Source organism: Polypterus senegalus, chromosome 17 (genome assembly GCF_016835505.1).
Source record: "Polypterus senegalus isolate Bchr_013 chromosome 17, ASM1683550v1, whole genome shotgun sequence".
In the NCBI taxonomy this organism is placed as follows: domain Eukaryota; kingdom Metazoa; phylum Chordata; class Cladistia; order Polypteriformes; family Polypteridae; genus Polypterus; species Polypterus senegalus.
The window spans coordinates 78774201-78789320 of record NC_053170.1 but is presented as its reverse complement, the minus strand read 5'-3'; the positions used below and the strand labels follow the sequence as shown (position 1 = coordinate 78789320).

Here is a 15120-nt window from a genome sequence, read left to right as displayed (position 1 = left end):
TAGGTTAGTAAGCTTGACATGAATCACAGGTAAATTAATGGAAGGAATTATTATGAAAAAAAATTGAGCAGCACATGGCAAGAACAGGAATTTTATTGAAGAGTCAACATGGGGTCAGACATGGAAGGCTGAGTTTTAGTAACATACTGGAATTCAATAAGGAAGCAACAAAAAGATGTGATGAAAGTGGTGTATGCAATATTATTTGTCATGACTTTAAGAAAGTATTTGATAAGGTACCACATGAGAGGTTGAGCATCAAACTAATACAAGTGAGAGTTCAGGGTGTAGTATATATATATACAGTATATATTGTCATACATGTGATTAGGAGATAGTTTACAGGCTCAAATAAGTGCATATACCCACCAGAACAGGGGTTGGCGCTACCCTCTTAACTCTTTCTTCTCTCTCCCTGCAGAATAACAGATGACTCCTTGATCTAACAATCACTGCCAATCCTCAGACAACAACTTCAACATCACTTCTGATTCTGGTTCTCAAGATCCCGCATCCTTCTAATATCACTTCTGGTTCCAGAATGCCATTTTGTCATGATGTGATTTCCCTATCTGCCGACTATATATATGACCTCCATTTTTGTTGTTCTCAGTTCTGTTCTGGACTCCAGTCTGTAACGACCTCATTTCGTTACCTGTATTCTACAGCATATGAGTCGATCCCCAAACCTTTGACATTGTTCTTTTACAGTGGCGTAGTTGGCAGGATATTGTTCTCATGTCAGAAGAGCAGGACCTGAATACAGTCTTTACTAAATATGACAACTGAACTGAAAGGGTGAAGCTGCAGCTGGGGGAGACACAAACTAGACCTGCCGATTCCGAAGTAAGGGCACAAGCCAGAGCTGGCATCAAGGAGGACCGGGAGCGGGCTCCCTCACGGGTACTCTTATGTTTGCAAGATAATGATGATGTTGAGACCTATTGTCTTATCTTTGAGACCTAAAGGGGGAAGTGCAAAGGTCTTGTTATGACCTTGGAGAGGAGGAGGCTGCCAATTATGACGTTCTAAAGGCCAAGGTCCTCGAGTGCTACGGCGTGTCGGTAGACCAGCAAGCAAGGTTATGCCACAAGGAGCTCCTAATATATGAGATCTGGGGTATGGCCGAGTGCTGGCTAAGGCCAGACATTAATAATGCATGCAAGATCATAGAGCAGGTCATCTATGATCTGTTAAGTAACAATTTGCCAGAATTTCTTGCCCAGCCAGTTTGCTGTCAGCCTTTTAAGGACATGGACGAGCTGGCTGAGACAATAGAGCGTCATGGGGTAGTCCACCAATCTAAGCATTCAGAATGGCCTGCTCACCAAAACTCGACAGAATGTGTGGTCCAGCCAGAGCCTTTTTCTCGCAAAACAGAGCCCATGGTCAAGCCAAAATAGAAATGGACCCTGGTTCCATGCTGTTACAAATGTGGAGAGCCTGGACATACTTTACTCCATTGCCCTTTGAACACGGAGCCTATGGACTGCAGTTGGAGAAGAGGAAGAAGGTATTGTGCGGTTGCTAACCCCTTGTCATGTGGGGTAGTTAATTGGTCTAAAGTAGCAGCACCAATAGATTCCGGCAGCAATATTTCCACTGTGGCTCACTGATATGTACTACCATAACAATGGCTTAATAATAATGAGGAGGTTTGTTGTTTCTGTAGTTCCCGTCTGGAATGCCAGTTACAACAGATTCCTAGGAGGAACCAAGCTCCTTTAATTCTGATTCCCCTTATTGACATCCCTTTTGAGCATATCGGGGTCGAGATTGTGGGACCCCTCTGCCTGAGGACATAAATATATATTGGTCCTCGTTTATTATACTACCCACATCTCTGAGGCTGCCCCTTTATGGACAGCTAATTCTAAGAATATGTCTTTGAATTAATCCCAAGAAATGTTTCTTTGGATTTACTGAAGCCAAATATTTAGATTACCAGGTGGGCAGGGTTACAGTACGACCACAGTCTTCCAAAGTTGAAGTCATCCTGAATTGGCCCTATCCGAGAACCAACCGGCATGTCCAAGCCATTCTCGAGTTAACAGGATACTATCACTAGTTTGTTCCCCGTTTTTCAGAGAGAAAGTTACTCTTGAAAGATTTGAGGAAGAAAACGGACCCTAACAGGCCCTCACCTCAGCACCTGTGCTAATTTCTCCTGGTTTTTCTTTACTATTTTTTTTCTCCAGACTGACGCCCCTTGAACACAGATCTTGGTGCCGTGCTGAGCCAAAGTGTCAATGGTGATGAGTACCCAGTGTCGCAGTAGGGGACAGTAGCGCTCCCTTGAACCCTCAGGTACCACGCCAAACACCTGGTAAAAGTGTTACAATTATTCTTTTTATTATAATAATGCGCACTAAGCACCCTCCACTCCATACTATTCATAAACAACCACAATACTCCAATAATAAATCAATAAACCAATCCTCCACTCCCACAATCCTTTTATAGTTCCTGACCCGGAAGTGTTTCTCATCCTTCAGTCCATAATTCCCTATCACTTCCGGGTCAGATAAAAGTCCTTTTTTTCACCCCAGAAGTACATGATCTCTTCCACTCATGTGACTTGTAAGTACTTCCGGGGCATAGGGCAAAAAGAAGTCTTCGGCCCTCCCTGCAGCTCCATCTTGCGGCCCCTGTGGTATCCCGCAGGGCTGAGGATAAAAACTACAACGTCCATGACTCCCTGCTGGTCTTCGGGGCACCTCCATACTGCAGGGAGGGCTCCATCTGGCGGCTTGGGGGACATGGCCGGGATAAACTGCTGGGCACAGTCCACACCAGTTATGTTCCTCAGCTGGAAACTGTTGCATCAGGAAACCAGGTATGCAACAGTGAAAAGGGAGGCCTTGCCGATTAAATGGGCTGTTACACAGTTGAGGTATTGCCATGAGTCACACTCTTGTTTTTGGACCTACAGCCTTACCGTTTTTCGGTAATTTATCACTGGGGTCCTTTCCACGCCAATGCCAATGCTCTTTCTCGGGTTCACAACCTCTCAATTCAGGCCGCCTGACCCGATAGGTGTGGGCTCAGTTTAAGGGCTCAAATAAGTACACGCCAGACCAGGGGTTGGCGCTGCCCTCTAACTTTTTCTCCTATTTCCATGCAGAATAACTGATGAATCCTTGATCTAACAATCACTTCCAATCTTCAGATGACAACCTCAACATCATGTCCGGTTCCGGTCCTCAAGATCCCTCCTCCTCCTGATGTCACTTCAGGTTCCAGAATGCCATTCTGTCATGACGTCATTTCCCTTCCACTGACTACACACATATATGACCTCCATTTTTGTTGGGTATGAAAAGGATGGACAGGATTAGAAATAAAGACATTAGAGGGTCAGCTCAGATTGGACAGTTGGGAGACAAAGTCAGAGAGGGGAGATTGTGTTGTTTTGGACATGTGCATCTGTTGGTTATATTGGGAGAAGGATTTTAAGGATGGAGAAGCCAGCTAAGAAGAAAAGAGAAAGGCCCAAGTGGTTTATGGATTTGGTCATAGAAGACAAACAGCTGGGGAGTGTAATGGGGCAAGATGCAGAGAACAGGATGATCTGCTGTTGCAACCCCTAAAGGGAGCAGCAGAAGGAAGAAGATGAAAAAGAAGAATAAAAAGAAGTGGTCTCATCACTATCAACTGCCAGACAGTGTTCAGAAGATATTTATTAGGCTAACAGAATGTTAGGCTATGTATCACGATGTGTAGAGTGCAAATCCAAGGAGGTTATGCTCAAGTTTTATAACACACTTGTTAGATCTCATCTGGAGTACTGTATACGGTTTTGCTCTCTTCACAAAGAAAACCATAAGAACATGGAATAGGTTATCAAGCAGTGTGGTAGACAATAGACTTGATGTTATTTTGTAAGAATTAAGTGGAGAGGAGTGGAAAGATTTTTTTGGGCTGAATGGCCCGTTCTCGTCTGGATTGTAGTAAGTTTCGAATGCACTAGTACAGTAGATCTCAGTTGTTACATTAAAATAAATTCTGCATCAAGAACACAGGAAACACATTTGGAAACTTGTTAAAGGCAGAGTTTACACAAAAATTAGAAAGTTTTTCTTCATGCAAAGAACCATAGACATATGGAATAAATAACCTAGTTGTGTAGTGGAGTGGTATATAGGGACCTTCAAATCTCGGCTTGATGTTATTTTGGATAATCTAGTTGAATAGGATGGACAGGCTTGTTGGATTGAATGACTTGTTCTCTTCACAACTTTCTAATGCTGAAATATATCTTTTGTAATATGGAAATCAAAACTGTATACAGTACTCCAGCTGAGGCCTCACTAGTGAGTTAGATAGCTTATGCATATCCTCCCTTGACTAGTACTCAACACATAGTACCATATAACTTAATGTCTTATAAGTTGTCTTTATTGCTATTGCACACTATGTAATAGAATAAACAAATTTGGAAGAAATTAATTATTATATGCTGTGGAAGACTGCCGGCTTCCCATGCCGGTTCACACCCCCAGGCCGCCAGGAGGAGCTCTCCCGACAGCAGGACCATGCCCCGAGGTCCAGCAGGGCCTTATGGACTTTGTAGTGTTTTAACACAACCCTGCTGGATACCTTGGGGCCACCAGGAGTCGCTGTAGGGGGGCTTATGGGTTCTTTTATGCCCTATGACCCGGGAGTACGTCAGGGTCACATGACAGGAAGGAACGACGTGCTCCCGGATTAAAGAAAAGGACTGATTGCCCTGACCCGGAAGGAGTAAGGAACTATGGATTGTCGGGACAGGAATACCTCCGGGTCAGGGGCTATAAAAGGACGGTGCCTCAGTCCAGACACCGAGCTGAGCTGGGAGGAAGGGTGGCTAAGTGTCTGGGCGAGGAGGAGTGTTTATTAATAGAGTTTATTATATGAGTAGTGTGGAGGGTGCTTGGTGCACGGAAGAACAAAATAAAAAGGTTCTGGACTTTCACCCGGTGTCTGGAGTTGTACCTGGGGGTTCAAGGGAGCACTAGCGCCCCCTACTGCCACACTGGCGTAGCCGGCAGGATACTCTGGCCATCTGTTGGCAGGGGACCTGCAGTAAATATAAATTTTGTGTGGGCAGACGACCCCGGGAGGTCCCTCTTGGAACCGCGGAGGTGAAAACTCCACCCGCGACTAAGAGCGCTGCAATTGTAAGCTGTAAAATACAGCAGACCGTGATGGGGAAGAAATCTGGGAAGAAGAAGGGATCTACCCAAAAGACTTCGGTCCCAGATGGGCTGGAAACGCTGTGGGCTTACCTGACAGGCGGTGAGGAAGAACGGAACAGGCTGAAGCAGAGCAAATCCGAGCGGAGGAGCAGCCAGAACTTTGCAGGATTAAGACTCCCGAAGATTACTACAGGGAGTTGGAGAGGGATCGGCTACATTCCGAGGTAAGTGCTGGGAGAGCACTCGAATCGCCGGAGCCTTTCTTTTCTTGTTTTGCAGAAGCCTGTCTGCACAAAGCGGACAAAGAGCCCGCCCGCCTCAGACCTAGGCAAGATGGCCGCGACAAGAAGAAGCCGGGCCAGTCTAGGAGTCCGCAGAGAAGAAGCCCATACGGCGAGAGCCACCACGTGACCTCACGCGATGGAAGCCGGGAAGACGGTCAGGAAGGATCCTTCGGTGAGGTCAGTAATTCCCCGACGGTCTGAGCTTCCTGAAAGGGAAGGAGGCGAGCGAAGCAGCGCCACAATTTAAAAAGAATCAAGAGGAGCGGGAAGTGACTGATCGGTCTGCCGACAAATTAAAAGACGCAGATCGCAGTCCGCGCGGCAGGCTACCCGTTCCTCTTTGGACTCCATGTCCCAGAAGCCTCCTCGAAGCCCATCAGAGCTCGTGCCAGGAGCGGACGTGCTCATTGGCTCCCGGCCGGTAGGTGAAACGAATCGAGCGGACTTAACCCGGCGAAATAACTAACTTTGTGGACTTACGACAGCTTGAAAAATACCTCGAGCCCGTCTATGCTTTCTTCCAGGGAGTGAAGGAACTGAAGGCTCGTGTAGACGAGCTGGGAGCTACAGCTGAGGCGCCGCTGAGAGGACTAGTGGAATACCTGCGGCGATTAGGCCGAGAAGCCCGGTCTCGAGTGATTTAGCGGTGCAGGTAAGTGAAATCTGTACCGTATATCATAAGGGGACACAGTGCGATCCGGCCCCGCTATTAATAAACAGCGAGTGTCAAAGCACTGTGAACCCGACAGTGGAGCGTGGAGTGATGACTGACCGGGAGGGGGAGGAAGCGATCGATCCGAGGCATGCGTGTGGCGTGGCCTTCCAGAGCGAGTCGCCACTCCAGACCCGACCGATGTAATAAGGGCGTTGGCGTTAGTTACCAGAGGGGCGGAGGAAGTGCCAATCTCCCAGGTACAGCTAAACAGTGCTGTTACCCGGAGCGATGCGGTACTAATGACGCCGCCTTCGAAACAAAACAGAACAATGGGCGTGCAAACAGCAAAGAGGCTCTCTCTTTTCCATAGGGAGCCTCAGGCTGAGCCCAAGCCCCAGATCAAACGGGAAATCCCCAAAAGAAAAAGTGGATCTCCCAATATAATGGAGAGAGAGGTTGCAAGCAGTAAAGCGGCCGTAAAACCCTCCTTGGCGGAGACAGGGGCGGAGATATCTCTAACGGAGTTCCCGAGGTGTTTCTGGTCTCGCAGAGGGGGACAACCAGGAGGACTTCGCCGATGCTACAACTGCCGGCGGCCGGGCCACGAGTGGCGCCATAGTTCCCGGGGGGACAGAAGGTACGTCGTTCCCCCAAGGTTCGCTAGAGGACAAGGACAACGCAGCCAAGGTCCGGCAGACATGTCTTCCTGGAGGAGGACGTCCCTCGCGGGGCTGGACGCTCCGCCCAGAAGTCGTCGCTAAGGGGGAGGGACTGTGGAAGACTGCCGGCTTCCCATGCCGGTTCACACCCCCAGGCCGCCAGGAGGAGCTCTCCCGACAGCAGGACCATGCCCCGAGGTCCAGCAGGGCCTTATGGACTTTGTAGTGTTTTAACACAACCCTGCTGGATACCTTGGGGGCCACCAGGAGTCGCTGTAGGGGGGCTTATGGGTTCTTTTATGCCCTATGACCCGGGAGTACGTCAGGGTCACATGACAGGAAGGAACGACGTGCTCCCGGATTAAAGAAAAGGACTGATTGCCCTGACCCGGAAGGAGTAAGGAACTATGGATTGTCGGGACAGGAATACCTCCGGGTCAGGGGCTATAAAAGGACGGTGCCTCAGTCCAGACACCGAGCTGAGCTGGGAGGAAGGGTGGCTAAGTGTCTGGGCGAGGAGGAGTGTTTATTAATAGAGTTTATTATATGAGTAGTGTGGAGGGTGCTTGGTGCACGGAAGAACAAAATAAAAAGGTTCTGGACTTTCACCCGGTGTCTGGAGTTGTACCTGGGGGTTCAAGGGAGCACTAGCGCCCCCTACTGCCACAATGCTTACAGACAATAATGAGTACTGTCCTTATTTTTATTTGAGTATGCTTAAGTACAGTATGTACAAAGTAGCTTTTAATCATACTACACTGCTGTTAACAGTGAATTGAAATTACAATCTACACTATAGTTATGATTGCATGAACACTGTAAAAAGGTCGTTAAAAAGTGACTCCACTTACAAGAGGAAGTAAAAACTATTCACACATTTTTTGAATGACTAAAAATATTCTCTTCAGAAAAATTACATACAGTATGTTCTTCAACTCTTTCTTTGTCTGCATCCAGCCTGCAGTCTTCCCTGGCAGAAATTAAATTGTTTTGCAATCCTTTCTTATGAGTCCATAATCAGACTAAATCTTTATCTCTGACTACTACCTGGAAAGAAGATGTGCTTCTGAGAAAGGTGCACTGCGATCAGCTTCTGGAAGAGGCTTGGGGGTGCCATTCTGTTTACAAGTAACACAACTAACTGCCTCAAATCAGTGTGGGGCTTGACATTGTGGATGTATTACTGGGGGTGATTACAGTGGGCAAATAGTTTGGGTACAAATGCTTTACATCTTTTCAAGATATATTGATCAAAAAATGGTAAAGTATGTGTACACTGTGTAAAAAAAATTGAATGGTATGCTAAATATTTAATGTTTGAAATAAATAATGTATCTTGAATTTTCTGAAGTCTTCACATAGTTTTAGTTTCAGTCCAGCTCCTCCCTTCTGCTTTGCTTCTTTATCGAATGCAGTTTTTTTTGCTTTAGTCTCTCTTGGCTTTTTTTCTGTAACCTGTTAAGAGAGTAGGAAACAATTACTTAAATAAATATTTTACTACTGAATAAACGTTTTAACAGGAGACTGTCTTTCCAGCTTCTCTTCTTAACTAGAATAGTGCCACGGAACCACAAATTATATCAGAAGATACACAATGGAAAAATAAAGAAAGACAATGTGCCAAGTAGTTGTCCATCCATAGGAAAAACCTGCTGCATTGGCATACTCATTTGTCTTGCTAATATTACCACAATTTGGCCTTGCTGACTTAAATAACTTAGTTAGATTGAAAACTGGTGTGTATGAACAAATCACCAATGACTTTTTGTCTGGTGAGAAGTTTTTGATTTAAAACACACCATCACATTGTGGGATCCTTATTGTAACTGTCGTCAAATTGAAAGTACATTAAGCTTAACTTCATACAGGGCCTTTCACAAACTATCAAAAGGCACTTTAAAAAGAACACAAGAATACAATTTATAGCAGGGAAACTACAAATGTAGTGCTTCTGCATATCAATACTCTGAAAGATTAGGGAAAATATGGTAATAAACTGACAAGTTATGCTATTTTACTTATTTATTTTACTTATTTTAACTGCTAGAAGGGATAAGAGTTACCCACAAGCCTTGAAAGTGTGTCACCTGGTAAGCGATGATGTTCATAAATAATACAACATTGTCAAACCCACTTAACACAGTTCAGGGTTATGGGGCATATAGTGTATAAATAGTTTATGAAATTAAAAGAAATAAAGTGAACATTTATTAAATATTTTGATATTTGTTACATTACCAGCAAGAGGCATTGCAACTACAAACAGCATGGCCGCAAAATGGAAGTAAACATCCAAAAAACACAAACAGACATCGTGACTGTAATGTTAAAATAAAAAAATAATAAAGAAAACACACATTAAAATTCCCAAAATGTAATTAAAATGACTTTAGGAAAGGCATAAATCAGATTCACGACAATGGGTTTCCAATTTAAATTCTAAATTAACAAAATTAAGTATTGAAAAAGGAAGAAAAATTAAACTGGGTTTTGGGCTAAAAATGTAATCTATATTTTTGCAGTTCTTATTATAAGGGAGTGTGATGCTGCTGTAAACAAACATTAAATGCTAAATTCTTCCAAAGCTGTTTGGTATGGCAGCCACATACTTCATCCTTTTGACATGCCTGCCCAAAGAACAATATTCTTCTCCAACAAAAACATAAACTTTGATTTCTATACTTTACATAGATAGTTCATAATAAGCAACATGTATGAACACAAACTTGCATATAAGTGTACCTGGTTCCAAAATACCTTGGGCCACATGTCAGTGTTCAACATCTTCTGGACATCCAGGTAAAGAGAAGTGCTGAGCTGTTAACTAATCACTACTTGCAGGTAAGTTGCCTCAGATAGATGAGGCACCTGCTAGACAAACAAGTAAGGCTCAAATAACTAGTGAGAGCTGGTAGTGCTTAGTTTAGATATTTTCCCATATTTCAGGAGAAGTCAGGGACATGGAGTGCTAAATGGACCCAGTTCAAGGAAGTTACAAGAAGCTGTTGCTAAAACACTATTGGTGGCATTTTATATAAAATGGAACAAGGAGGTCCCTCATGTAATTTTAGAAAGAACATTTTCAAATTTAACTGAGGGGTACCAGGAGGCTAAAAAAGGCAGCAAGGGGTTTTGTAAGGGAATGGAAATTACCTTTGACAGCATCAAAGTGATTCTGGCATGCTACATATTCATTGATTCAGGATAAATAGGTAGGTCATGTCTAGGCTATTTTCAAGTAGTGTAGGAAAATGTGGACCTGAACTGGGGATCTTACTAGAAAGTGAACAAGCTACTTGTAAAACTGGTGAACACACTGTCAACAGCAGCATTGTTTGGGTTGGGATTTATTTCTATAGATGTAGCTGCTGTGTGATTAAAAAAGTTCTGTAGTGGCAAGACAGCAGGGGTGGATGGAATAAGATTGGAAATAATGAAAGCACTAAATATTGAGGAACCTTTTGATAACTATGTCTTTTCAATGTTGCCAGGAACAGAGGGAGGCAGTTTTTTTCCCAAACAATGACTGATTGGAAACATTACTTTTAAAACTAAATTATTATCAACACTTCTTCCTATCAAAAGCTTTCCATTCATCACTTCATGCTTTTTCTAGTTTAGGCAAGTGGTGTATTAAAATGTATTGCATCACATTCTACAGAATCTGTATTTAGATTTAGATTACTTTGCTTAGGTCCCCTCAGCAGCACCCGAGTCCAATGTCTACACTGATTAACATCATGTATGCACACACATCTCTTATTATGCAAATACTGTACTAGGACCAAATGGCCTGCAGCTGCACCACCACTGGAAGCTCATACTCTTGTAGCTGTTTCCACAAGATAACTTCTATTCACAGTATACAATCTACAAAGCAAATGCAGACTGGATTGGAAAACCTGAAATAACTCATCAAGTCTCTTGAGTAAAGAGAAAGCAAGTTGATCAAGTGCTCCAGGTAGTGATGGAAAAACACCTGTGCTTGTTATTACTGGCTTTAAGAGGAAAAACCAGGAGTTTTCTCCCCTACACCTTCTTGTATACTCAGATATGGGGATGGATATTTGAGGAGTATGATTATATTTTTATATTATGTACATTAAAGAACCATCAACAACTAATCAAATGAATAATATATTGAACAATTATTATAAAAGTAAACTTGAATAAATCAGACTCTGCAGCAGCATGAATAAAACGTAAAACTGGTAGGACTCAGGGAGGTCTAAAACTTTGAGATGCATCAAAATCTCAAAGTGGAATTTTTGGAGGATTCCAATACTTTCCCCATACTTCATATACGAGAAAGTCAGGGAAGTCTAAAATGTCTCGAGATTCATGAAAATCATGACATTTAATCTTTAGATGATTATAATACTTTCCTTATACTTCGTATACGAGAAAGTAAAAAAAGGAGAATATAAAGTCTCAGCTCCATTAACCAAAAGCAGCAAAGGGATGGCAAGTATAATATTCTTCTGAGGTGGGTGATGTTTAGATATTTTTGTACGAGTTCCTTGCGCTTTAATGACTTGTTGTTTCATATTTAGTCCTTGGGTCCTCATTCTGGCACCCAGGTAACCAGCCTCTGTTTGAACGTTATCACTTAGGATACAAAAATACAATGTGCAGTACACACAAAACAGCACATGCAAGCTGCATGAGGGGACATTTCTCTGTGTTTAAGTAATAAGCATAAAAACATACCATGGCCTGAACACACACCAAAATGAGTAAAAAAGAAAGAAAATTAAAAAAGAAAGAAAGAAAAGTTCTGATTTGGCAATTAACAATAACAGTAAAATAGTTACAAAGTCAGAAAAATTAAACTACACTTTTCATTAGGATCCACCTATATAGAGGGCAGCAGGGTACAAAAGTGGATTTTGATATTTCCACATGCCCATGAGAGAGGTTTTATGCACAGCACTGTATGTCCAAATTTGTGAATGTGAACCACCGATAAGTAGAAGACAGAGTGTATCAGTTTCAAAAATTATATTAGAAAGTTCCTGAAACTGTCCCCAACCAACTGTCCCAATATTGGCTCCAGAATTGAGGTCTGAAGCAGTGTGAGCAGAACCTGAGCTAACATTAGCTGTGAAAAAGGTGTCTGTCACAGTTGGACTGAATCACACATTTCAAGTTTGATCACTGTGGATGACTTGGGACAACAAATACAGAGGGAGCTCCATGTGTGGTAAGCTGCTGCTCTGTGCTTTGTGTTTGAGCACATAGGCACTAACTTCTCACATTTATTCAGGTGCACTTTTCACAGTTTCAGTAACTGGCTCTTTAGCAGGCTGCCTCTTTGCTTCTGTCTGTAATTTCTGTAGTATTATTTGGGTCTATTGGAGTTATGCCAATGAAATACAATTAAGTCTCATGACTTTTCCATGTTTTCAACCTTTCTGCCCTGCTATTGTTTATCAGATTCACTGTAAAAAGCTCTAATTAACTAAACATCATGATTTGATTATGCCTAATTATGCTTGCATCACTTTGTGCAGTGAGACAATCACAAGACACCTCACAATTCAATGCAATTATATGACAATTCCTAATACATTTCAACATTTTACTTACTGAGAAGGATGGCCGGCCATTTATCCCGGCCAATAACCCCAAGCCGCCAGGTGGAGCCCTCCTTGCAGCATGGAGGTTCCCAGAAGACCAGCAGGGCATCATGGACAATGGAGTTTTTGTGCAAAGCCCTGCTGGATGCCGTGGGGGCCACAGGAGGGAGCTGCAGGGAGGACTGAGGGCTTCTTTGTGCCCTGTGACCCGGAGGTTCGTCAAAGAAAGAGCGACGGACTTCCGGGTTGAAGGAAAGGACTATTTACCCTGACCCGGAAGGAATAAGGACTTGTGGACTGTTGGGCAGAAACACCTCCGGGTCAGGGAGTATAAAAGGACTATGGGAACTCACAGACAATGAGCTGAGCTGGGTGGAAGGGTGGCAACGCGTCTGGGAGCTGGAGGATTGGTTTATTGATAATTATTGTGATTTATATGAGTATTGTGGTGGAGAGTGTGCTTTGTGCAATGTGGCGACAAAATAAAGTCAACTTGAGGACTTTTACCTGGTGTCTGGAGTCGTGGACAAAGGTTCAAGGGAGCGAGAGCGCCCCCTATCGTTCACATTACATACATTTTTGTTTTTTTTACATGGAAACCACTTGCTGGTTTTAATACAAAATTATAACTCCTATTTAAAAGTAATCTGCTGAGTTTAATTCCATTGTTTTTCATTATTACAATAAATGGGAGTGCCAGCTGGCAAATTTTGTTATGTGTCAGCTAGAATACTTTACAGTACTGTGACAAGTCCACGAAAGAGTGCCTTTATGGTAGTATTTTTTAAATAAATTACTATGGATTAAAGCCTGTCTTGAAACACTACACATAACATAAAGTTACCCCTAATACTCATGTATTTTACTGAACCATTCTCAGACTTTAAACACTTAAGAAGACATAGTCAATAAAAAAACTTACACTGGAAAACAGGTATGAATTACAGCCTTCTTTTCAAACTTTGTAAACATGTCACCATCATACGTTTTTTAATTTGCGTTGTATCTCGGTATCATTTATTCAGAGTAATTACACTTACACTTTCAATTTCACCTCCAGGGTCAGGTATCTAACTCAAAACATGCTGCACTTTAAACGTACTGTTAGTCCCCAAATTGTCCGATCACACCTCATATTTCTTTGAAAAATCATTCTTTTTTATTATATTTTTTGCATTGTCATATGTTTTTAAATAGGAATAAAATAAAATTACCTGATATTGTGGAGTTGCACAGTGTATCTGCATGGCTCCTTGGGTTTTATGCTAGACTCTTCTATTATGTCTTTGATCTTCTGCAGACAATCATGAAGATTTTGCACCTGGTACCGACTTTTTTGTGATTTAATAATTATTTCACCATATTTATTAATGTCATTTTTATGCTGAAAAACAAAAAAAAAATTAATAAAATAAATAGACAAACATTATTTCAGATTTAATTCTTCCCAGGGAAACATCTTAAGTAGTACTGAATCTGATAAAGGTATTTTGAAAAAAGCTTTTAGCAAGAGAAGTTTTTTATGTTTAAATTATGATAGTTCATTAATTTTGTTTCATTTATATTATGTTTAAGGCAGTTACACATGGAAAATACTAGTGTAATCCTGTAAAAATCCATGTATCTTTAAATAATTCTTTCCTCCTGAGTTTTTACTATTACTGCAGTAACTGTTTCTGTTTATGAACAGTTCATTCAGATAGTACAGTAAAAAGGCACTTTAAGCACCAAAAAGATATATACTTCAAATCAAACAAACGCATCATGTTTAAATATTTCTTACAATAATAAGACAAAGGGTACTTAAGTAAAATACATCTCAATAGTATGGTGTACATTGGCATAGTTGGTACAAAGACTGAGTTGAGAATACAGTAATAGTCAAGATGATTGAAGTGAAACAAAGAACAATTGAACTTTAAGTGAGATCTGAATACATTTGCTCAATTCATGAACAGGCCCTAGGGAAAGTATTAAACAGAGTAGAAATCCATTAATTCATGCAGCAGACTTGGCTACTGCAATAATTTATTTTCATACAGTAAAAATATATTTTTTTTCTATTTAGAAGGGGTGGAACTGGAAGTGACTTCATCAGGGCCAGGCGGAATTTCCCCATGAATGGTCTTCAGGAAAGGGAGAAAAACGGTCAGCGCACTCCTCCACCCCCTGGTCTGGTGTGGAATTACTCTCACTTAGACCCTTTAGCTGCCTCCCATGCACACGTGTGTGATAGTAAATTTAATACATTTATTATTATTCTACCTTCTCAACAACAATGACAAGAACTGAAATAAAATACTGTATATGTAGAATTTAGATACAATTATTGATGCTAAAAGTGTAGTAGTAAAACTATGGGAGCATTTATTTTTTCACATTCGTAATAGGGTTAGTGGAAAAAATGTTCCTTTAATAAAGTAATGATTTAGAAACTGTTGTGCATTTATTCTGCTTTCCTTTCTCTGTTTAAATTTTGCTTAATTATTTGAGGGCATTCCTTGTATGGAATACAGTAATCCCTCCTCGATTGCGGGGGTTGCGTTCCAGAACCCCCCACAATAGGTGAAAATCTGCGAAGTAGAAACCATATGTTTGTATGGTTATTTTAATATATTTTTAAGCCCTTAGAAACTCTCCCACATGGTTTATAAATATTCTCCGCACAGTTATACAGTAAACTCTTGTTTATCCACTGCAGACAGATAAATGAATTTCCACGAAGTAGGATTCTTTATTTATAAATCTAATATTTTCACAGTTAGA

At 41.8% G+C, this 15120-nt stretch overlaps 1 protein-coding gene across 1 annotated transcript in view; it reads right to left on the bottom strand.

Moving 5' to 3' along the window:
- Window positions 1-7459: 7459 nt before the first annotated feature.
- The window catches only part of mrpl58 (mitochondrial ribosomal protein L58), a 51148-nt gene continuing 43487 nt past the window's right edge, over window positions 7460-15120 (bottom strand). Inside the window, exons 5-6 of the mRNA XM_039740423.1 lie at window positions 13569-13738; window positions 7460-8230 (exon numbers count right to left, since the gene is read on the bottom strand). Of these exons, the coding sequence (XP_039596357.1) occupies window positions 8146-8230; window positions 13569-13738 (255 nt within the window). The 3' untranslated portion in view covers window positions 7460-8145. The remainder of the gene's footprint in view (window positions 8231-13568; window positions 13739-15120) is intronic.